The sequence below is a fragment of the Microtus ochrogaster genome, chromosome 15 (genome assembly GCF_000317375.1).
Source record: "Microtus ochrogaster isolate Prairie Vole_2 chromosome 15, MicOch1.0, whole genome shotgun sequence".
Taxonomy (NCBI): Eukaryota; Metazoa; Chordata; class Mammalia; order Rodentia; family Cricetidae; genus Microtus; species Microtus ochrogaster.
The window spans coordinates 9,184,514-9,209,510 of NC_022017.1; the positions used below are offsets into that span (position 1 = coordinate 9,184,514).

The window sequence follows — 24,997 nt, forward strand, 5'->3', positions numbered from 1 at the left end:
TTTTTTTTTTTTTTTTTGATTTTTCAAGACAGGGTTTCTCCGTAGCTTTTGGTTCCTGTCCTGGAACTAGCTCTTGTAGACCAGGCTGGCCTCGAATTTTCAAGGAATTTGAAAAACTTCTCAAGACACAAGGGTATTTTTCTGTCTACTATAGAGTATCTACAGAGAAGCTGAGCGTGACCTCAGACTTTCTCCCAGTTTAGGGCAGAAACACTTATTCACCTGTTTCAAGGCAAAGCAACTGATCCCTGTTGTTCTCTAAGGACATTACAGGTCACTGTAGAGACATTGGTTCTCCTAGTGCCATAGTTCTCAACCTGTGGGTCACAAACCCTTTGGGGGTTACATATCAGATAACCTGCATACAGATGTTTACATTATGATTTATAACAGTAGCAAAATTACAGTTATAAAATTTTATAAGATAATTTTATAGTTGAGGGTCACCACAACATGAGGAGCTGTATCAAAGGGTCACAGCATTAGGAAGGTAGGGAACCACTGTCCTGGTGTCTGTTCAACCGTGTCCTCAGTGGGTCTTTTGTTGTGGTGATGGTGGTTTTTTTGGGGGGTGGTGGTGTGGAGGAAGTTGATACGTTTAGAGTCATATACGAGGAGGAACCTCAATTGAGGAACTTCTCTACCAGATTACTTGCAGGCAAGTCTGTACAACATTCTTTTCCTTAATGAATCATAAGGGATGGCTCAGCCCAGTTGGGTTGGTGCCACCTCTGGGCAGACGATCCTGGGTTCTGTAAGAAAGCAGCCTGAGAAAGCCATGAGGAGCAAGCCAGTTAGCAGCATCCCTCCATGGACTCTACATCAGCGCATGCCTCCAGGTTCCCGCCCTGATCTCCCTGGTGGTGGGGTTGTGACCTGAGATTGTAAAATGAAATAAACCCTCTCCTTCCCAAGCTGCTGTTGGTCATGGTGTTTTACACAGCAAGAGAATCCCTAACCAAGACACCCTGAATTGGAAACCAAGTGCTATCATGCAAGCAGAACTCATTCTGGGGTGATGAGGGGGGATGACAACTCCAGAGACAGACAATTCAAAGCTGTTGGTGACCCCAGCGGTGACAAAATTCCCAACAGAAATAACATAAAGGAGAAAGACTAGTTACAAAGGGATGGCAGGAAGGCAGGAGGTGTGGCAGTGTTTCTGGTGGCAGGAGCCTGTAGCAGTGGCCTGTTCACATGGCAGTGGACAGGAAGCATGGGCCAGAACTAAAGGTGAGCACAATCATTAAGGCCCTGCCTCCTCATGATCCACCTCTGCCAGCTAAGCCCTACCTAACTTCCTGAGAGTTCTACAGCCTTCTAATATAGCACTATAAGCTGGGGGGACACTGTAGTGGCATTTCATTTGTATCTAAATAAATAAAATTTGCCCGAAGATCAGAAAAGTAAAAAAAAAAAAAAAAAAAAAAAAAATCATACTGGCCAGCCTTACAGAACAGGCAGCAATGACACACACCTTTAATCCCAGTAGCCACACTAGTTGTCATAGAAACCGGGCGGTGCACACCTTTAATCCTAGCCTGAGAGAGGATTCTAAAATGGGAGGAAACAGCTCGCAGGCACAGTCTCATTCTGAGATTCCTGGAGGCAGGATTGCCACTTTGGATTGAGGTCGAGGTAAGAGCCAGTGGTTGACTGCTTTGCTTTTCTAATCTTTAAGTTGAACCCTAATTTCTCTCTCTGAGGTTTTTTTTTTTTTAATTATTAATTGTGCTTCAGAACATTAACCAGGGGGTACATTTCAGACCTAAATCTAAGAGATTCAAAGGCTCAGGCTCAAGCATTTAGGTCCTGGAGACAACGAAGGAGTCAATCTGAGGCGGGTCACCTCCCGTAGGTTGAGTATTCTCAGAACAGTGAGTGACCCTGTTACAAATGCTTGGCTTCACTACAGTTAGGCCCACGGTAATGCTCAGCTGACCAGCCCCCCCCCCCCACCAGGAAACTGTCTCATATTCCAAGGTGCTCCTCATGCTTGACCCCTGACCAGGGGAACCCCGTTCTCTGTGGGCTAGGTCCTTCCTCATAGAGACAATGGTGGCCACTCACTGCATACCTATGGATTGCTTCCTTTCTGCCCATTAATTGCTGACACCACCTCTCTTCATGACATCTGAAATCCACCCTTTTATTTCTCTCCTTGGGCTTACTGGGCAACGTCTTCTATTTCCTCACTGATCTTACCTGTCAGCCAAAGCATCACTCCAATGCTTTCTATTCTAAGACTATCAAGTCTCCTAGGATCCTCTCTTGTCTTTTATTACCATTCATGCCCCTTGAGATGTTGGTGTTTTAATATCAGCATCATGAGTACTTAATACAGTCCTATAAAATAGAATACATACCATAAATGTCTGAACGAATAAACTGAGAGCCTTGTAGACTAATGGCCCCCTGTTATTCAGAAATGGACTGGCAAGCTCAGAATAGCACAGTGTAACTGGGCTCCTTCATCCTTAACCCTTTACTGGTTGGTGGGTACTGCAGGCTATGAGGAGAGATACAGCTTCATCTTGGGGTACCCAAATAGCATTGAGTAGAGGGCTTTCAGAGCACTTGAGGTTCCCAGACACTTCAGAGAGCTTAATAATGAGAAGACAGAAGAGGCAAGGTTCTGAGAACCAGGCTGTTCTCTCAACAAACACACCACACAGACCACTGCTGACTTGGTCTTATCAACTGCACCAATTCCAGACACCGCACACTGAGTGCTACAAGCCGGAAGTGGTCCACTCTTCCACATTTTTTTTTTTTTTGGAATGGAGGCTATAACGTCTCACTGCTTTCACAAGGCACTGACTGTTGCGGGAGGTCCTTCCGCTCCTCCAGCCTATAGCCGCTGAGATACCTGCCCATTGGGGCGTGGTCTCTCTCCCTTTAAAAAAGCGGCCACTTCCTTCTATCGCTCTCTTCACTTCCTGCTCGGCTGGCGACTAGACTCCTTTCCTGGTTGTACAGAGGGCTGACGGTGATCTGTAAGTTTTTTCCCCTTTTAATAAATAGTACCCTATTAATCATAATTCCAAACTGCTGTGGCATCGTTTGTGACTTACGTCTACAACTGACCTCTTTGATTCTGCTCCATCCCAAACAGCCCCTTCAACTTCCACAGTTTGGATTTCCCCCTTTAGTCCTGGATTAGGGTCAAAATTCAAATTCTAGCTCTTCCATGTATTACCTCTGTGATGTTGAGCAATACTTTGAGATAAAGTGTCATTGTTTTCACCTCTAGCGTCATTGAAGAAATCACTTCACTTCAGGGTTAAAGATTAAATGGTATACCGTACAATGTAACACATGATGCCTGGTATACAATCCCCTTTATTCTTAGAATCACCTCTCCTTTCTAATATTGGAAATCTGAAAAGACTGGCAATAACCATCCACTCTTCCTCTACACTGTACACACAATGGCCTTCCAGAGTGATACATTGTATCAGTTTACAGGAACGCATCCAGTTAACCTTTAGTCGCCTGGCCCTCTGCCTTTAGGACTTGTCCATGCTTTGTGCCCATCGTGACACTGATACTCAAACTATGTCTTTGGTATCTAACGAGTATATATTCTTTCCACCCTCTGGAGGAAATGATGTATCTGCCAAATCTATCCCTTCTGCCACCTTCTGCGTGTCCCAAGGCCACTGATAGACACTGGAGCACATATGCCTATCATAGATGCAGAAAGCATAAAAAACTTCCTTCAAACTCATTTCTGTGCCTTAATAACATTCTTTCAGGGAGATAGGCTAATTTTATTTAGCCAACCTCAAACTATCAGATATTTAGGTTGTTTTTAATTTTTCACTATCATAAGAATCCTTGTGGAACAATCTTCGCGCACCTTTTATTACTTCCCCAGGGCACAATACTAGAATTAGAACTATTAAATCAAGTGTGTTTTGAAAGTCCTTTAACGTGCTCAGCCATACTGCCCTCCAGAAAGGTTGCACTAATTTATCTTATTTTCATTCTTATTTAGTTCTTTACAGAGAACTCCCAAGGTATTTACCAGGCTTCTCTTCACATAATTGGGAGAGCTTGGAGTTGGCTTATAATGCTTCAGCACCCCAATCTATAAATACTTAAACAGTTGACTCATGGACAGGGCATTTACATTTGCTTGAACATGTTAATAATCCAACCCTGGTGCTACTTTATAACAAAATAGATCCTATTATTTTTTCTTTTTGGCATGTCACTTCACAAAAATAAATAAATAAAGTGGTGGCATATTTTAAAAATTGATCTAAGCAGCTTTAGCTGTTCCAAGCAACTAAAGTAAAAGAGCATATGTATTCTATTTGTCAAGCAGGCACCGAGCGGGAGGCGACTGCTCACTTCAAGGACCTCTCGAGTCTGAGTCTAAAATCATTATCTTTACTTCTTGGGAGAATTTTCACTCTCATCAGTAACATTCTTGACATCTGAAAAATTAATGCAGGATGTCTCTGTGTGAAAACCAAAGACAATATCACACACTGACGGACACAGCCATCGCTTCATAAATATCTGTTGAAAAAATGATTACCTGAAAACGCACTTTTAACTAAAGTTTATCTCAGGGGCTTGCTGGGAAATCTTACATATGCGACCTAAACCTTCACTATGCTCTCTGAATTGTATTTGGGGAAAAAAAATAAGACTTAGAATCTCTTTTAAAAAATCAAGTCATAATGTAAATTGTGCTGTGAATCCCTACATCTTTGCAGAAGCAAATCCGTCTGCACCGCAATGAGATCTAACTTCTTTACGCATGGAATTCTGGTAAATGCAAAGTCACTAATCATTGTGACAATGTGCCCCTCACAGAAAGAAGCACAAGGTCCGTGGGACCGTGACTGTGGGGAGAGCAGGCTCACAGTTCAGCGTGAAGATGAAAGAGAGCGACTACCACCCGCCCGCCAGAAACAGAATTTATTTATAGCTCCCTTTTTGAGAGATTAATAAAGCTCTCAGAGAAATAAGGAGCACTGTGATTACAAGTACAAAGGACAGAGTGACATAATTAAAGAAGCCTTCTGTTCCTAAGCACTGTGGACGACCCACTCCATGTCTCAAGGCGACTGCTACACAGGACTCACCTGTGAATTACTCTGTGCAAATCCTGATTATAAAGAGGGGTCCCCACCACTCCTTCATGGACCCTGTGAAAATCCTGATTATAAACAGGGGTCCCCACCACTCCTTCATGGACCCTGTGAAAATCCTGATTATAAACAGGGGTCCCCACCACTCCTTCATGGACCCTGTGAAAATCCTGATTATAAACAGGGGTCCCCACCACTCCTTCATGGGACCCTGCTTTGTCATTGGAAAAGGCATTAAATAATGGAGTACAATGTGATGAGATGCCAACTACTTAGAACTAATGAGATAAACGTAGATTAACTTCAAATATTCTTAGAACTCTGCTAAGCAAAGTACCAGTCAGTGGTTCCGTCATTTTATTTTCACTTGGCTAATCTTTGCAAAGTCCACAAAGACACGTGAAAAATAAGTCAAAGGTACTTAATTCATGTAAAAAGTATTAATTACTTTATGTGCTAATTTACTAGTTACATAGCATGTGCTCCAAAAGGTTTGGAAAGTAGAATACATAAACTAATTAATTGCAGCTTAATTTAAATTCACTAGTTGGTGACACATTTAATGTTGGTGGAGCAGTGTGATGAAGAATTTACCCAAGCAGGTAATGTGTGTTCACGAAGGGCCAACAAAACAGACAAGTACTTTAAATGACAAGGGTGAAAGAAAGTGAATATTTAGCTGACGTTCAGTTTCAAACTTTACTTTTAAATTAACATTTTTAGTTTAATTTAAAAAGAAACATGCACTCATTGTGGGTCATTTAAAAAGCAAGTTACCTGGAAGGGAAATTATCTGTAACTCAGTACTGAAAAAAAGGGAACAAAGGATTGTTGAGGTCATTTACACACAATGTGAAGAGTTCATCTTCAAATACAAGCCCTAGTCTTTGGTTTAGAGTAGTGGTTTCAACCTGTGGGTTGCGATCCCTCAAGGGGATAAAACAGGGGACCCTTTCACAGGGATTGCAGATCAGATATACTGCATATCAAATATTTACATTATGATTCATAACAGTATCAAAATTATAGTTATGCAATAGCAACAAAGTGATTTTACAGTTGGGAGTCACCACAACACAGAGGCACTGTGTTAAAGGTCACAGCATTAGGAAGGTTGAGAACCAATGGTCTAGAGCTACTGACTTAGGGATGAGAAGAAGGCAAAGCTCTCTGCACACAGTAAATCTAGATACAGTCGAACACTGCTGCCCAGGATGGAGGTAGGGTCGCAAAATGCAGTGTTCTGAACACATGTCCACTGCACTCATGAGCTTATGGAGTAAAACCTGCAAAAGATGGGTCTGTCTATCACAGGTAAGGGAGGGACTCAAGAGCCCTGTCCTTCCCTGAGGAGCTAAGGGCAAGAGGAGTCCTTTTCTTCAGGGGTAAAGACCCTGGTAAATTGTCCATGCTCCAGTAAATCCCACTTTCCAAATGCCCACACAAAAAGCAAACGACACAAGAGGATGTGAAAGTAGTGTCAAGGGGTGGGGTATTGTTTAGAACAAAGGGTTCTTCTGGAATGGGAAGAGAGAGAGAAACTGGGGGTGAAAATGAACATCATACACCACACTGTATAAAACTGTCAACGAATAAAGAAATACATTTTTTAATGAAAAAAAGGAAGACATACTTCTTCCCAGAATGCACCTTTTCACATGCATGTGCAGGTGCACATAAGCAGATTTGTTCATGATTGCTTTTCCCCTCAAGGCTTTTCTTGAACGTGGTCTAGCTGAGGAACCCCTAGTCCCTTTAATGATGGCGTGTAGAAAGGTGGGCCACAAGTGACTGCAAGTGCCGGGCAAATGTTGGTCTTTCTTCAGCCCTAAGGCCAGACAGTAAGAGAAACACTCAGGAAAAGGGTGTTCTTTTCCCATCTTTGGAAGTACCAAGGTCTTTGATGAGCTGGCATGACACAGTCTGACTTCCCTTTCCATAACATCACTGTTCTCTGTCTGGTTATGAGGTTCAAGGTCAATGTCATTAACCATTTTGAAAGTAAGCAGCAAGATCCAGACTCACTGCACCTGTGCTGCGTACTCCAGAGAAAACAAAACATACAACAGGCTTCGTGCTACAACTTAAAACTCCTAATTCTAACTCAACTGATTTATTTTGAGCTCCAATTTTAGTACGGTAAGCAGGGCAGAAAGCTAAGGGAAAAATAAAAATCTTTAAAGGAAGCTCCTGGCATTAGTCCAAAACATTTTAAAAAATCGAAAGTAGATCTGATTTTCCTCTAAAACATGAGCCTGAGGGCCCACCACCTGCGAAGATGACGTCATAAAGCAGTGGCTGCGAGCAGCATCCAGTAACCACCATTGTGCGAACCTCTGGCTTCGGATTCCCAGGTATGTGGGGAAATGCTCATCTCAGGGAACTTTCCCAGCTGTTAGGATTCGTTGTCACTCACCATCCTTCAGTCATGCCTCCAGGAGACCCCCCCCCACCAGAACAAAGGTTCCACATTACTGGCAATAGCCCCAGTTCTGCACCAATGAGGAAGCTCAGAGAGAACTGTGCAGTTAACGTCTAACTTCTAAACAAAACCTTATGGCTTACAACAAAATTCATTTTAATTTTCTGGCCTTTATATTCCTTTCATACTGAATTATCAGTGTGATTTGCTTTAATCTTAATTTATTTCTTGTAATAACCTGAAATGGATTTTCCCTTTTCTACTTGTTTACTTTAGGTGACAAAAGTGGATGCATTCATTGTGTGCAGCACACTCATTTCACATATTCATACATGTGGAAGGCTAGCCTCCAACCAGTCAGCATTCAACTACCTCACACTTATCCTAGGGGGCGGAAACCATTCTCTTAGCCATTTGCAACAATGCAGGACATTAACTATGGTCTCTGTGATATACAAAAGCTCTCTTGAAATTATTCGTCCCAACAAAAGATGTTATACTCTTAGACAATCTCCTCCCAAACCCTCTACTTACACGAAGCTCTGGGAAACATATGGTCTTAACTTTTAAATAGTTCACAGAACAGTCAAATACTTTCCAATAACATAAATCATTTAATGTAGATTATAAATGAGTAGGGATAAAATAAATATGAAACTATGCACCATTTTTTTTCCTTTTTGGTTTTTTGAGACAGGGTTTCTTTGTAGCTTTAGAGTCCATCCTACTAGCTCTTGTAGACCAGGTTGGTCTTCTACTCACAGAGATCCTCCTGCCTCTGGTTCCCAAGTGCTGGGATTAAAGGTGTGTGCCACCACTGCCCGGCTTTTTTGGGTTTTCAAGACAGGGTTTCTCTGTGGCTTTAGAGCGTGTTCTGGAACTAGCACTTGTAGACCAGGCTGGCCTCAGCCTCAAACTCAGAGATCTGCCTGCCTCTTGCCTCCCAAGTGCTGGTATTAAAGGCATGTGCTACAACTGCCCGGTTCGATGTAGTATGTTAAAGCCAATAAGAAATACTTTTTGCATTATCTACACTATCTCTTGTCGTATTGGCCACAAGCAATCACATACAATATATCACTGGTCTCTGTAGGTTCTTCATCCACAGATTCAACTAAATGAAGATGGGAAATGTTTGGTGAAAAAAAAAATGCATCTGGAACCACATATACTGACTTTCCGAAACCTTGTCACTCACAAGCAACAAACTTTAACGGCCATTTATTTTGCATTGTATTTATATTAAATGAAACAGAAATGATGAAAAGCACCTAGGAAGATGCGGGATTATATGCAAATATCCTGTACCATTTTCTATAAGAGACTTGAGCACTCTCAGATCTTGGTATCCAATGCCACCCCGGAATACACTGGGTATATTCAAAATCTACCTATGCACCCGAAAATCAACATACCTTAGAATGTGCTTAATGAATAGCCTAACTATCACTTCAACATATTTTATTTAAAAAATCTGAGACAGGGCCTGATAGCAGATCTGGAATTCAGTATCTAGACCAGACTGGTCTTGAACAGAGATCTGCTTGCCTCTGCCTCCCAAGTGCTGGGATTAAAGGGGTGTGCTAAGACACCAGGTCTTTCGATAGATCTTTTAAAATATATTATAAAAAACACTAAAACTAAAAGCAACAACTTAACTTCTTAAAGAAAATCTACCCAAAATTTACTCTGGGAATAACATTTACTGAAGAACTTTTGCAACTATTTCTGTTAAAACCATAAGCAATATAGCAGCAGTTCCTACAATGAGCTGAATTCCTACGATGAGTTCAGAAGTCCTAGCAATTGTACATAAAGGAGAAAAAAAATCAGAGAACCCTAGGAAGGCAAAGGCTAAACAACACTGTCATGTTCTTCATCTGAAACAAACATAAAAGAACCTGTGGGCACATTAGAACCAAAGAGTTTATCAAAATACCTACACAGACTCACACAAAAACCAAAAGTCATATATATATATCAGGTTAACAAATTACAACTTAAAATATTTTGACAACAGCAATAAAAATTTTAAATAATTAAGGAACGCTAATAAAAAATATAAAAAACCCGCACGGACACTGTAAAACTTCGTTCCAGGATATATAATCCCATTAAACACCGTGGTGCACTCACTATGTTTATCATACTAGACATCTTAGGAACTTGTAAGCATTTCTCAAGCATACTCATCTACCTTCTGAGTAAGCAGTTCTGGTTGGTAGGATTTATCTGAGCAACGCTCATGAGATTGAAAGCTAACTAATATCTGTATTATTGTATAAACAAGCTTGGCTGTTACTTTAAAATTTTTACTTTTCAGTTTCTGAGTCAGAGCCTTCCGACACATTCTATAGGATTCCTAAGGCAAATTGTTAGACCCTAAGCTAACTCATAAGTCCCTAACTTTCCTGGAATGCTGGGAGATGTAGTTCTGTTATACACTAGCTAACCGGAAAGCCCCACCTGCCCAAGGACCAGGTAACTTCCTGGCATTCTGGGAGTTGTAGTTCTTGGAAAACAACAAAAAGGCCTCATGGGGAAGTACGGTGGCCTGTGGGTTTTGTCCGCATAAGCCCCAACAATACATGCCTCAGGGTCAGGCAGTTGAAAGTTTTAAGATGGTGGTCCTGACCAAATTCCACCAAGGTCAGAATTTAGCATTTTAATAAAAAAAAATTGCCTTAAGTTGGTCAGAATGGTGGGAGTGGTTTTTCTCCGGCTAATTTCAGGACTAACACAATGCGAACTACAAACATTTACTTCCATGTGTACTCCCTTCCTCAACTTCAGAGAAACTAAGTTTCCATCAATACTAGGAATGGATAAAAAAATTAAATAAAATTTATTCAGGACTGTATGTGCTGCTTTTGTACAGTCTGGACCCCACCTCCTCCCACTTCCGCCATCATTTGATTATATCATCCTGCGGCCAGGAACACATTTGTCCTGAAGCAGGTAAGGCCACGGGACAAACTGAAATCCAAGCAGATCAGTCCTGTGACTGTTAGTAGTTGTAGCAGAAATGGAAAGAAAGAAGCAGTTACAACCAAGACTGTGATGGAGGAATTGGAGCTATGCAGGGCGGGCAGGATTTGTTTTATTTAAAACATCTTTGCTCATTATAATATTGACCCCACAGATTTACTTATAGTTGTCTGGGTGCCAGACACTGACGGCAGCTCTCAGAAGCTTTTCTCTTCCACTGTTACACACCAAAGCCTGAACAATTGTCTGATACGGAGTGATCTGGTGATTCAGGAAATAAACGGAACCAATCCTGACTAGCATGGGCCAACGAAAGACTCCATCATCCTAGTCCAGCCCCCTCTGCAGACACAAGGAAAACTCTAGAAGGGTCACAGGAAACAATCTCCATGGGCACTGAAAGGGCCCTGACATAGAACGGAGCAGTGTTTGGGGATCACATATATACATTTCCCCCATATGTTTCAAACCATTTTCGGATTGCTACTAAACCTAGAACAATGTGAATGGTTGTCTACACTGTACACCTTACTAAACCTAACATAATTTAATGTTTATATTGGTTGCTTATATTGTCTATCTTAGAGAATAATAAATAGGAATACATTTGTATGGGTTCAACAGGGAGCATTTTTTTTCTGAACAATTAAAAAATTTTAGATTTACTTATGTGTGTGAGTGTTTTGCCTGCATGCGTGTCTGAGCACCCATGCGTGACAGGTGCCCACAGTGGTCAGAAGAGACCACTTGATGGCCTGAATTGGAGTTACAGATGCTTGTAAGTCATCAATCATGTGGGTGCTGGGAACCAAACCCAGGCCCTCTGTAAGAATAAAAAGTGCTCCTAGTCACTGAGACATCTCTCCAGTCCTCTTCGGAACATATTTTTTCAAAACCTGTGGTTGGCTAGATAGATGGGTACAGAGCCAAAGGACCAGGGAGGCTGGCTAGTGCTGAATTATAAGAGAGTATGGGATGAGTGATAACAGACTACGGAGTGGCAACGAATGTACTCACTGAGTAGAATGCTTGCTTAGCATGGAGGATGCCTTGGGTGCCATCCCCGAATCAACAAATCTGCTGTCCTAGTTTGGTTTCTGTTGCTGTGATAAACTGTGTGACCAAAAGCAACTTGGAGAGGAAGGGTTATCTTACAGGTTAGAGTTCATCATCGAGAGACGCTAAGGCTGGAACACAATGTAGAAACTGAAGCAGAGACCATGGATGGATGCTGTTTAATGCCTTGCTCCCTGCTTCTGCATAGACAGCTTTTTTTTTTTTATACACTTCAGGTCTACTTGCCCAAGGACACCATGGTCCACATCAGGCTACATCCTGCTCCATTATATAGCAATCAAAAGAATATCCCATCCTCACACGTGCAGGCATGCTTAGAGGCCAAAGCGATGAAGGCAACTCTTTATTTGAGGCTATTTCTTGTGCTGAGGTTATCTCTTTCGAGGAGTGCCAAGTTGCCAACCATGATGATGTTTATCTATAATCCCAATACTCAGGAATGACAGACAGGTAGGTAGACCAGTAGTCAAGGTCATCACTTCATGTGAGTTTAAGATGAACCTAGACTACATGGGACCTCAGCAAAGGAAGAATGAGAGGGAGAGAGAGATGGAAGGAGGGAGGAGTGTTGCGGGAGGTCCTTCCGCTCCTCCAGCCTATAGCCGCTGAGATACCAGCCCATTGGGGCGTGGTCTCTCTCCCTTTAAAAAAGCGGCCACTTCCTTCTCTCGCTCTCTTCACTTCCTGCTCGGCTGGCGGCTAGACTCCCTTCCTGGTCGTACAGAGGGCTGACGGTGATCTGTAAGTTTTTTTCCCCTTAAATAAATACTACCCTATTAATCATAATTCCAAACTGCTGTGGCATTGTTTGTGACTTACGCCTTCACTTGGCGCCCAACGTGGGGCTCGAACCCATGACCCTGAGATTAAGAGTCTCATGCTCTACCGACTGAGCTAGCCGGGCGGCCGGGGTGTGGCTGGGGTGCTGGGGACGCAGCCCCGCCGCACCAATTACTACAGGAGGAGAGATGGAGACTATGATCTATGCTAGACAGGGAATTACGTGGGAAGGCTGCACAAGGTCCTTCCAGAGGCGCTTCCTTGTTTCTGAAAAGAGAGACAATGCTTCTGCTGCTGGATTCCTGGAGTCCCAGCTGTCACCTTATACCCAGGGGATGCTTGCTTGAGGATCAGGGCAGGAGGAAGGAATGGCCTCATTAAGCCGGAAAATCACCTGCCTCAGAGCTGGTTCTACCTCCTGATTAGTGACATAATTATTTCCTTCGAGCAATTACCCATTTGAAATCTTGTTTTCTTGTGACTTGCAGTGAAAATCATCCAAACTGATCCAGCAGAAAGCATGGCGTAAGACAAACATGGCTTGCTGAAACAATTCCCGATGACCGCCATATCAAATGCAAAAGCAGACAACTTATGCTTTCAAAGGGAGTGACAAATCAGGACGTGATTTCACCAATACAAAGGGGTGAAAATACATACTATCTGAAAGCTTGACCGGACGGAATTTTCTGTTACTCCTGAGAAGACATAGGCCTTTCATGTATGTGTGTTTAGGGTGCCTGTGGCCCTTTTAGCCCCATTTTCCCACAGCCCAAAACTTGCTTACAGAACTCTTGATCAATCCTGGCAAAGCCAACTGTGGTGTTGTTTTAGGAAATCAATGTGACATACACAGAAAACCTTCCTTTTAGGAGAAACAGGACTTTGAAATTGCTTTTCCTCGGCATTGCCCTAAATCCCCACTAAGCCCTGACGAGGACTACAACAAAGCTTAGAAACGTCTGTCCAATTAATAAAAACGTGGTTCCAAAGCCAGGCTTTCAATTTCGACAGAGTATAAAAATTAAGAAACATGTACAAATGCAAACTGAAAACACTTCAAAGCAAAGCTTATGAATATCAGCATCAAGGTATATCATTCACTATGTTGGAGGACTGCCAAAATTAATGACTTTTTTTTTTTTTTGCCCCTGACTTACGAGAGTCACCCTGACAACCATGTCCCTGTCTAAAGCAAATGAAGAACTTATTAATAATGTGAGTAGCTCCAGGGCCCCTTCACCAAGCAGTAAAGCTCTTGTCCAAAGTCAGGCCATTTCCTTTATACTTTAATGGATTTGATAAACTTATTTAACTTGCTTTACATAAATCCAACCCAGCCCTATTGGCACATGGGTTGTCCGTGAATATTTGACAGTAGTAAATATGAATGCATAGACTATTATACCTAATCTGGGGAAAAATGGTCAAGTCCACTAGTTACTTTATTCTAGTAATAAAGCCGGGCAAAAGGAGAGTCATGTCTTTCATAGCAGAGCATTACCTTAGAAAAACACCAAATCCAAGTAAGAATAGAAGGTGCAGCATTAACGTTTATAACTTGCATGTATTGGAAATTTATGTAACATCTATATATGCTATTCTATTTCATCTTAATCGTAATAACACGTGATAGATGTTGAGGTCTTATTTTCCTGAATCTAGGATACCATTTGATAGTCAATATTTAGATACCAATAAGAAAAAAACATTTCAACCAACTAGAATTATGGTAACCTTTTTGTAAGATGCAATCGAAACCCAAAGAAGTCTAAATGTGGGGGGAAGTTACAAAATTGACAGAAGACAGAAGCTTCACTTGCTGGGCTTGGCCTGACACACTTGTGCATAATGGCTGTGGTCCCTGCTGGATCCCAGCCGCTAGGAAGCATGAGCTCCTCCTTCACTGACTCTGGCATCTTCTTTGCCCTTTGTGCAGATGCCCAGGTTGATTTTGGAACTGCCTAACAAATAAGGCAGAGCCTCGGTTTCAACTGGGGTTCCTGAATGACTTCACACACGCAGCACAGCCCCAATCCTAAACCATGTGCTGAGCGAAAACACCACTTTTCACTTTGGCACAAACAATAAATGCACTTTTTTTTGATGATGCCATTATCACCTGTGGAAATGTTTCATGTAAGTTAAATTGCTCTGGCTAGGACAGTAGCTGAATTAAAATCTGAATGTCATTTTCTAAATCCTGGGTTTATTCTGCTGTACCAGATAAACTTAGGACTCCAAACTTAACCCTGTCCAAATTTAAACACATAAGTAATAATGGTTATTATGATAAACGAATAAAGTAGTTACTCATTTTATTTTACAAAAAGGTTTTATCACTTGCTTTCAATGAATAACCAGAAATGAAAAGATTAAAGATTGGTATAGTTTATGCATTAAGTACGGACGAGGACAATAAAAGCTGTGTGTATGTTTAACAGTTCATTCGCAAGGGGCGGATATAATGATGGAATGATTTCCAGCATGGATCTAAACATCCACGTGTTACACATCTTCTGTCCTGCTTGAGTCATGTGCAGTTTGCATTCCAACAGAGAAGTTCCAGGCGGCTGTGCGAGCCCTCGCCTGTTGCTGGAATTTTTTCAAAGGAAGAATGGCTTTGTTTCCCAGGAGGCCTACGCAAAGGAAAGGGAGGAGGCACGGCTGCCAATGGGCACAAGAGAGGAAAAGGATGGCTGACAGAAGACATGAGGGTCACGGACACAGGGTCTGGTTTCAGGAGGAGAAGCTGAACTTGTGCGAGGAAAGAGCCCAGCTCAGGTGTGGTAAGAGTTAAATGAGAAAAATAATGCAAGCAAAATGCACCTCTGGCAGCAGAGCAAGAGAGCGAGCACGCACTCACACACACGCACACACACGCACACACACACACACACACACACACACACACACACACACACACGGAATGCTAGCTGTTACTGCACTTGTCCTTAATTATCAGCCTCTTTCCCAGCCAGGTGTGAGCAGCCCCGTGCGACTTAGTGTAAATCTCCTCTCCACAACAAAAAAGGCAGCTCCTGAGGAGTGACTCTCCCTTCAGCCTGAAATCATTGAAGAAGAGCCTGGGCAAGCTTGTTTGAAATTCAACAAAATTTCCTGCTCACACGCCTTGAAGGAGCATGGCCTGAGGAAATAAGGAATGGACGTTTGGTTCAGGGTCCATTTCCTCAGTGGTTTACAGGAGAACCACACACCTTTTCTCATCTCACAATATAAAAGGGAATAAATGAAATGACAACAGGAAAAAGATCCTACCCTTTGCTTTTCATTTGTTCCTTTTTTATTGGTCTCCTTTTTAGTCTCATCTTCGTACACGAGAACAAAGTCGATCCGTCTCTGGCCGTCCGTGAAGTAGAGGGAGTCAGGCTTTCCGTTAAACTCCTCCTGTGAGGAACGGGGGAAAAAGCGGGAAGGTGAGCTTTGGAAAGGTGATGATTGATAAGTGCGTATCTTCTTGTTTTCATGAGTTCACTGATGGGCTTGCTGAGAAAGAGAAAAATATATTCATGCCTAGGTCTCTGACCTCCACAGCATCATCTGTTCTTGGGGAGGGGCAGCCTGTGACGTGAGAAACGAGGGATTTGCCTCAAACACTTGGAAATGGTCAGTATTACATGCAGGGCACAATCACCCCAGATTCTACCTGCCTGGACAGCAGAGGGGAGTCAACTTTGGACAGGAACTCAGAAATAAGGACTTCCTGTCTGTGGGACTGAATTTTTTAGCAAGGAAAATATGAGACATAGCACTACTGATGGAAGCCTCATCTGTCTCTGACTTCCTTGCTTTTAACTGGTTTTCATGACACCTCTCCAGGTCATCACTTCCCCCGAGGAATCATTTTAAACTCATGCCAAGAAGAGCTCCCGTGCACACAAAGCCACGTTAGTCATTGGTGTTTGTCTGCAGATCCACAAGCACTGACCCCTGACCCATAGGAAGCAAATTTCAAAACTTTTAAGTATTGATAGTAACAAATTAAATGAGTCTTCAATTAAGAACTTAAAAGATTATAACCTAAACCATATATAGTGGTGCAAGCCACTGTAATTCCAGCACCAGGGAGGTTGAAGCAGGCCAGCCTGGGCTACGATGGGACACTCTTGTCTCAGAAAGAAGGGTGGGTAGGGGCAAAATGAATATGATAACAAAGTAAGACATCAGAGCAAAGATGGGCTAATACAATCACTGTCCCTCTGTTCCTGTACACACATGGGCATGGCTGGTTTAGTATGTCCTAAAATAAGATATTAGAGCAAAGATGGGGCTAATACAATCGCTATCCTTCTGTTCCCATACACACATGGACATGGGTGGTTTAATCTACAGGAAGGAGTCTGTTCTCACAGCCTATTAAAAAATGCTTATGCTAGCTTCATTGTTTAAGAATGCTTTTTAACTGGTAAGTGATCGTTTTAACTCCCCCCACCATTAAAAACAAATGGAGAATTGTGTTTTGCAATCATTTGATGGGACGGCATGCATGATATGTTTATGAAATGCGATTAATTCTCTTATGCATTCGAGCATCAATTAGCACAGAAATCATTCGATTCTGCCACCCCCACAGCACCTCCTTCTCTTCACACTTCTAAGAAGATATAATCTTCACAACCCTTAAAGCTGCTATGTGTTCTTCCTTTCCTCTCTCCCAACAGAGGTGTGTAAAGGCTTCTGGGGTCTCTTCCTATTCGTCAAGCTACCCCACCTGCAGAAGCTCCCTTTATTCCCACATCCCACCAAGTCAGTGGGCTTCACCCTTCCTAACGCTGCAACCCCCCATGTTGTGGTGATCCCCAACCATACAATCATTTTCACGGCCACATGACAATTGTAACTTTTGCTATTGTTATGAATCGTGATGTAAATATCTGTGTTTTCCTATTGTCTTAGGTGACCCCCATGAATATTCTAGCATGATGCTGGGGAGAGAGGACCTGGGGGATAGGAGGAGGGCAGAGACTATCAAGATACGTTCATGGATCTTGAATACATATATGGAATTTTCAAAAAGGAAAAGAAAAAAATTAAAATGATTTTGCTCCGTGCCTTCAAACTAGTGTGAATTTGAGAAGGTAAAAAAATGCACACTCTTCTTGCTGTTGTTGAGGAAGCACACGTGGGCCCCCATCCCAGTCACAGCATCAAGTGGCCGAGGGAAAAAGATGTCTCAAAGTGAGTGTCTTCCTGTAATAACTCGGCAGGGAAAGTCCACCTAGCAATCTGGTTGAAATGTGGGCACTGAACTTCCCCTTGAAGAGGCTGCTATAGTCACAGCAGAGGGAAATGATTCGGCCTTGGGGAGTCTGTCTTCTGGACAGACATGAAGGGTGGTGGTGAGAGGGGCCTGAGGGAAGGGCTGCACGCATGAAGGGGTGCTGTGGTCACTCAGGGTGGGCATGGTTGGAACACTCCTCACCTCACTAATAAACACTCTCAGGCTCCTTGACATCAGGATTTCTGTGACCATAAAATAACCTCTCGACACGGGTCTAGACTCCCACCTCACTCCAGCAGAATCTATTACCGTCGTTTGAAATGCTGAATTTAAATTATTTATTCACAATCAGGGTGAAGTGTGGCTGCATTGGAGCCTTTGCTCAGACTCATGTTTATGCATGAGAGGGCCTGACACTTGCCTTGGATGGTGAAACTGATTGCACTGCAAGACTTCCCACAGAACCTGAAATGCTGAACTGCTCCAGGCTCATTTGAGCTAACAGCTTTTACCTCACAGAGAGGCCACAAGGAAGGCTTGTTTTCCAACAATAGTTGAGAAATTGCACTATGAAAAATATTTAAACTTTCATATAATTAAAAGAGCAGCTGAAGCATGAGTGTAGCAATGAGCTGCTCCCTCTGGTTCTTAGGACTAGAAAAATTAAAGTTAATTCTAGAACCATGAGGGAGGGAGGCGACTACCTGTAACACAACTAAACTAAAAATACAGTACCTTTATTCTGCAGTAAACCCTGAATTCCCATTCATTCTCTCTCTCTCTCTCTCTCTCTCTCTCTCTCTCTCTCTCTCACACACACACACACACACACACACACACACACACTACACCGCACCACACATATACACCAAACACACCACGCATGCACACACCACACACACGCACATCACATGCACACATACACGCACATACCACAGGCACACACACAGACACCACACCACAAACACATATACCAAACACACCACACACACACCACGTATCACACACATGCACACCACACACACACATGCACACACACAAAGTCCATATCAGAAGTAGAAGCTTTTATTCAAATCTCAAAATGCAGAATTTAACTTTACTCGTGTGCTGCAAATGGCATATTTCCATTTTTCCTAACTACCAGACAGAAAGACACAAGTGTTTTCCTCTGTACAATAGTGCAAACATGCTACAAATTCAGTCAAATTTCACTCCTTTTATTTGATCAAAATGCAAACTGCAAATCAATGTCAAAAGCCAAATATTGGCTACAAATGTTCTAGGGCGGCAGCAGCTGGGGGAGGCTGAGCGCTGAGGGGAAAGACAAATATCCAAGGAGAGCTGGGTGGCTAGAGAAGGAGGTAACACATTAGTCACAGGGAAGGAAAAGAGTGTGGGCACAGAGTCAACAACAGGAGCTTCTCTGACTAGCCCGGCCTTCCAGACTGCGGAGAGCTGAGCAAAGGAGACCACCGGGGAGGATGGGCCCTGACGCAAGGGCTGTTTTTAGAGCGTGTCTCAGGATGTTCTGAGAACATTTGGTGTTGACTCTGTGACAATCAGTGTGTACTCGGGACCCAGTGATTTCTGTGTAACTCACTCTCCCCCTTGGCTCAGCTCAGTTCTGGAAGCAGTGTCCAGTCCTTGCTCACCCTGGGCTCTCTGTGAGGCCTCTCCATGTATTAAGACCTCAGGGTTTTTACAACCCCCCTAAACCACACAGACTCTTCTAACGGGAAAAAAAAATTATGTTCAGTACAAAATAACTCTGAACAATCCAGTAAAGTTTAAAGGAAGAAATAAACGTCATATGTAACCCCGTCTCCCAGACATGAGCTGAGTTTTTAAATATTTTTGGAGAGCTTCCTTCCAGGCATGCTCATGCGCATATTAACTAAAATGGTACCATACACACGCACTGTTTTACAAACATCGATCAGAGGCATTTTCTAGCTTTATGTAACGCTCTGAATCATCATGTTTAATAGCTGCAATATAATTTAGCTAAACAGTTCCTCCACTGATGAACACAGAAGTTGCTTCCAATTTTCTGCTTCTATAAACACTGCTGCAATGCGCTTCCTTGTACATATGTATCTGTGCACATGTTCAATTACTATTTCATTAGCCTAAATTCGGAAAGCTGATCCTAAGTGCTGCGGCCTGTTCGAATGCTTCAGATACATGAACGACTATCCCAGCATCCTAAATCACACGCCCACCAGCACAGCGTGAGAATGTGAGTGTGGCAGGCACCACCCTCCCGAGATTACAGCCTTCCACTTTCCCACCACCGCAGCCAAAACGTGATTTTGGTTTTTCTTCTTTTGCACCTTCTAACTAGAGGACACTAACATTATTACAGGCCCTGTCCAAAGGAACTACCACTTTTGCTACCCTTGACCTAATTGGACTTTTTAGTGGATTCTCCAGAGCTTTAGTGGTGAAAGCTGAGGCCGCACAGGGAAATGGGTAAGAGGACAAAGAACAGCAAAGACCAGACTTACGGGACTCTGTGTGGCCCCGTCCGAAAACCCCACAGCTATAAGGCAAGTCAGGGACAGCTCCTGCACCTCATCAAACGTAACCCCTGGTGGAGCTGTGAGGAAAGGTCTGGCAGAGGGGCCAGTGTACCTTTGAGGGGACCATGTGGCAAGCTAACTGTAGAAATAATGATGGGTAACCACTGTGGACACTGGTGCCCACCTGACTCAGTGATGCTGACAGGGACACTGTTGGGAAGGCAGAGGTCTGTGGTTATGGGGGAGACAGACATCTATGTAGACAGATATCTTAGAACGCTCTCAGTTTTACCAAGTGCATTCTGGCAGTAAAAGGGAGACATACCAGGCTGTGTCAGCCCAAACGCCCTGGGTCCGGCAGTGTTGACCGATTATTTTCATGTGGGCACGAGCACATTAAAATGAAGTGTGCCCATTTTAGAAGGTCACCAGAGCAGCGGCTGACTTTTCATCACAGATTACAGGCCATCCTCACAACCACCAAACATTGGTTATGCATACCGACTCTCATATATTTCTCTATATTTAGAACCTACCACTTACTTGGTTTTAGTTTCAAGTTAAATTTGATGTCACGATCTTAAAAACAAAAGTGCCATCTTCTATCTGTGAATTATTTCCACAATTTCCCAAGCAGTGGAACTTGTTATTTTCAGTTATTTCTTACACGGGCACAGATGTGGTTGCTTGTAAATATTGGGCTATGTCATTATAATGTCTTCTTCCGTGCCATGGCCTCCTGATTCTGCGTTTGCATTTTGTCGTTGCTTCCCTCTGCTAGAGGTCTGTTATTAGGGACTCCACGTTCCAGATGCCAGCAAGGATGAGGGCATGCCTTCTCCAGTATCCTTGCCACTGTTTAATAGTGTTAAAATCTCTGAACTAGAGTCGAGGACATATGAAGACAGAACTTTGAAGCGACCTTTAAAATAAAAGTTCCTTTAAAAGGAGTCCCCTGAGGCTGGGGATGTGGCTCAGTGGCATTAGCGTGGTCCTGGGTTTCATTCAAAAGTGTCATACAGAGAAAATTAACTAGCCACTTATGGGAGGCTCCAGGCAGGTGCCCTTTCCAGGCTGTGCAGGGAGCTACCCTCACTGCCTTCTCTTAAACCATGGGGACTGTGCTGTGACTGACTTCATCCACACGACTTCGTTCTTTTTCATTTTCAGTTTTCCTATGAGTTTTCTGCCTTTAAAAAACAAAACAAAAATCAGCCAAACAAAAAACAAAGAGCAAACAAAGTCAGGTTAGCCTTAAAGATAAGAAAGGCAAAGAAACCTCAAACAATGAGAAGGAAAAGCGAAAGCGCCCATCCTAGCTTTTTATAACTTCCTTTTTCTAGAAGAAATCGCCATCTGTTTACACCATTTTCAGCTGTCAGCGATAGTGTTGGCAAGAGAACTGTGAGAGAGATAAAATACAAGGAATTGTCAACATACTACCCACTACCTAAGGTGCAGGGACAGGCTAACGATGCGTGGTACAAAAGTGTGCTTGAGAAGGGCTGTCCCCCTGGAGGCTAGCTTAAAGAGGCCGCAGAGCCCCAGATCAGCGTGTCTATTGCAAATTCATCTTCCACCCACTTGCATAAAACCTTGAATCCATGTGAAATTTTAGCTTATACTGGCTTCTGAGAAATGTTGTGTAGGGTTTTCCATCTGAAACATGGCTGTCCTAAGTTACATCTCTGAACCTCTAAGCAATAGCTCCCGTCCTGTATTCTAGAATAGGTCAGAATCAAAACAGTGCTGCACTAGCTCCTGGTGTCTTGGTGCGTTTTCATGGCACCCTACCTGTAAGTTGAGTTATGGCGCTCTTGGTCTTCAGGATCAAAAACTCCACTGTAACTTATAGCTGTATGTTCTTCTCGGCCCACCTGTGTTTGTCTTCATTAGCCACATTTCAACTACTTTTTAACATATCTGACTTGTTAAATCTTAAACCCACTGGTAGATCCCATTCACTAAACTCAGCAGCAAACTTCCTCCTTTTGCTCCATCATTCATGTCACATGCTTCCCAGGGCAATAGTTTCTGCTTTTAAATAAAGAGTCACTGTTGGTGAGGGTTTCTGTCCTGCCTGGTTCCCACAGTCATTAAGTCCCAAAGACATCACACAGAGGTCTACATTAACTATAAACTGATTGGTGCATTTGCTCAGGCTTCTTATTAATTCTTATAACATATATTAGTCCATTATTCTTGTCTATGCTAGCCATATGGCTTGGTACCTTTTTAAGCGAGGCAGTCACATCTTGCTTCTTCTATGGTGGGCTCACAACTACAGAAAAAGCTTCCTTCTTCCCAGAGTACTCCTGTTCTCATTGACCTGCCTCTACTTCCTGTCTGGTTGTCCCGCCTATACTTCCTGCCTAGCTACTGACCAATCAGTGTTTATTTAAAATATAATTGACAGAATACAATTGTCCCACACCAAGTCATTGCACAACAGGCTCCTCAGCTGAAAATGAACACAGCAGTTTCCCAATGCAGTTATGCACAGTGTGACATCCTGACACAGCCATCTAGACTGTGACTTACTGACACAGCCATTGAAACTGTGACATCCTGACACAGCCATCTAGACTGTGACTTACTGACACAGCCATTCAGACTGTGACTTACTGACACAGCCATCCAGACTGTGATTTCCTGACACAGCCATCCACACTATGACTTCCTAATGAGGACATAATGGCACAGAAAGTCTTCAGATCTTCCCTGGGTTCCTTCCACAGACTCCATCAGGGTTACAATCTGTCACTACCCTAGTGAAATGAGGTTGACGGTCACCTAAGGGTTTTTCTGGCATGACAAGATGTCTTTGGTGAGCATCTCATTTGGGAGAGCAGTGTCATGCTATCTTCAGCCTTCAGCTGCCAGAATTCACAGCATGAGTACTCTCCTCCCTCAATATTTTATGCCCTGTGTATCTCCCAAGACACAATGTTCTCTTACCTCTAATTTGAAATTGATATTTTTAATTTCATTCAAACCAACAGGAAGGAAAACCCAGAGCCCAGGAAAGCGAAGGGCTGTGCCAGTTGGCATCAGTTGGGTGATGTTCTATAGAGTTACTACTTTTCCCCTTCAATGCCAAGGTGGTCCTATGAGAAGGGCTGCAACAACTCCTCGATGAAAATGGTGGGAAAACATTTCAAATGAACCACAATGAGGAATATAGATAAAACTTGGTGGGCTGGAGAGATGGCTCAGAGGTTAAGAGCACTGGCTGCTCTTTCAGAGGTCCTGAGTTCAATTTCCAGCAACCACATGGTGGCTCACAATCATCTATAATGAGATCTGGTGCCCTCTTCTGGCATACAAGCAGGCAGAACACTGTATATATAATAAATAAATAAATAAATACATACATACATTTAAAAAAAAACTTTAAAATCTCATCCAATTATTGGGAATGTTCTAGAAAGTAAGTGCTCTAAAGAAATGAAAATATTTTTTCTTTTTTCAAGTTTTTTAGACAGGATTTCTCCATGTAGTCCTGGATGTCCTGGAACTTACTCTGTACACTAGGCTAGCCTCAAACCTACAGAGATCTGACTGTTTTTGCCTCCCAACTGATGGAATTAAAGGTGTGTGACATCACTGCCCAGCAAGAAATGGGTTTTTAATAGAGTTCTTACAAAGGACAGTTCAGTTCCCAGCATCCATGCCAGGCAGCTCCCAAACACCAGCAGCTGAAGTTCCAGGGGATGCAATGCTTTCCAGCCCCTGTGAGCACCTGATTTCACATGCGCATGTCCACATAGATACACATGCAAATACACGTGTATTGGGAAAAAAATCTCAAAAGTGGCTACTTAAACTTTTGAGCTTACATTTTCCTTATATATACAGTATTTTTGGTATCTTAAAACAATATACTGTACATGGCTTCAGCTACTGTTATTTAGGAGGTAAATATGAAAGAAGGCAGAAATGGAAAAAAAAAAAGGACTTTGGCATTCATGAGATCTACGGTCAAATCCCAAGTCGGCTGCAGACTGTGAGCTGTGTGCCTTGGTGGATGCATGCTATCCTTTTAGGTTTACTCATGATTGGGAGGCATCATGGGAAGAAAGACGGGGTTTTGTGATATCTGATCGGAACTCCGGAGTGACACCCAGCCTAAAGTCTGGGGTACAAAGGCCAGGGACTGTGATCTATGGATGTTCTCTACTCAAACATGTCCTTTCGGATCCCTGTGTCAGGAGTAGTTACGGACCCTGTCGTCATCGGATGCTTCCACTGCATCTTGCTTGCTCTCTGGTCCCTCCTAGCCATGAGCTGCCTTTTAGTAGGTACAGCAACACCCCGCTGTTCTCAGCTTCCAGTTGACTCTGCAGTGGAAACCAGGCTGAATTTGTTGGGTTTCTTTTTTATATTCCTTTTATTGATTTGAGTTTGTTGAATTTCTGTGAAACTGAGCCCGAGAGCTTTAATCTGAGGCACCAGAGGCTTTTGAGCTCTCTTCAGTTTTGAGGAAAATGGGCCTGAAGTGAAGGCCCCATTCGACAAATGAATAAGGGAGGCTAAAGGTTATAAATGTTACCATTAAATTGTATCCTGCCTTCTACACATTCTACATAAAAACATGTTTATTTTTAAGGAAGATTTGCTTTTGATGACATGGCTGTATGTGTGTTTGAGTGTAGGTTCAGGCATGTGAGTTCGGTGTCTATGAGGCCAGTTGCGAATGTCAGTTCCTTGAAGCTGTAGTTAGAGGAGCCATAAGCCAACTGACATGGCTGCTGGAAACCTAACTCTGGTGCTCTGCACAGTGTGAACTCTTCACTGCTGAGCCGACTCTAGCCCCCTCAGTGACGTCATAGTGTGGTCATGGAGAATGAATACGGAA

The 24,997-nt window shown here is 42.9% G+C and overlaps 1 protein-coding gene and 1 non-coding gene across 3 annotated transcripts in view; both read right to left on the reverse strand.

Annotated features, from left to right (window-relative positions):
* Ano6 (anoctamin 6) overlaps positions 1-24,997 on the reverse strand; it is a 170,798-nt gene that overhangs the window by 58,224 nt on the left and 87,577 nt on the right. For both annotated transcript variants that reach the window (XM_005354007.3, XM_005354006.3), the window contains one exon: positions 15,655-15,783. In XM_005354007.3, coding sequence (XP_005354064.1) covers positions 15,655-15,783 — 129 coding nt within the window. The remainder of the gene's footprint in view (positions 1-15,654; positions 15,784-24,997) is intronic.
* Positions 12,427-12,499, reverse strand: Trnak-cuu. The gene has a single exon. It is a non-coding gene; the product is annotated as a tRNA-Lys (tRNA).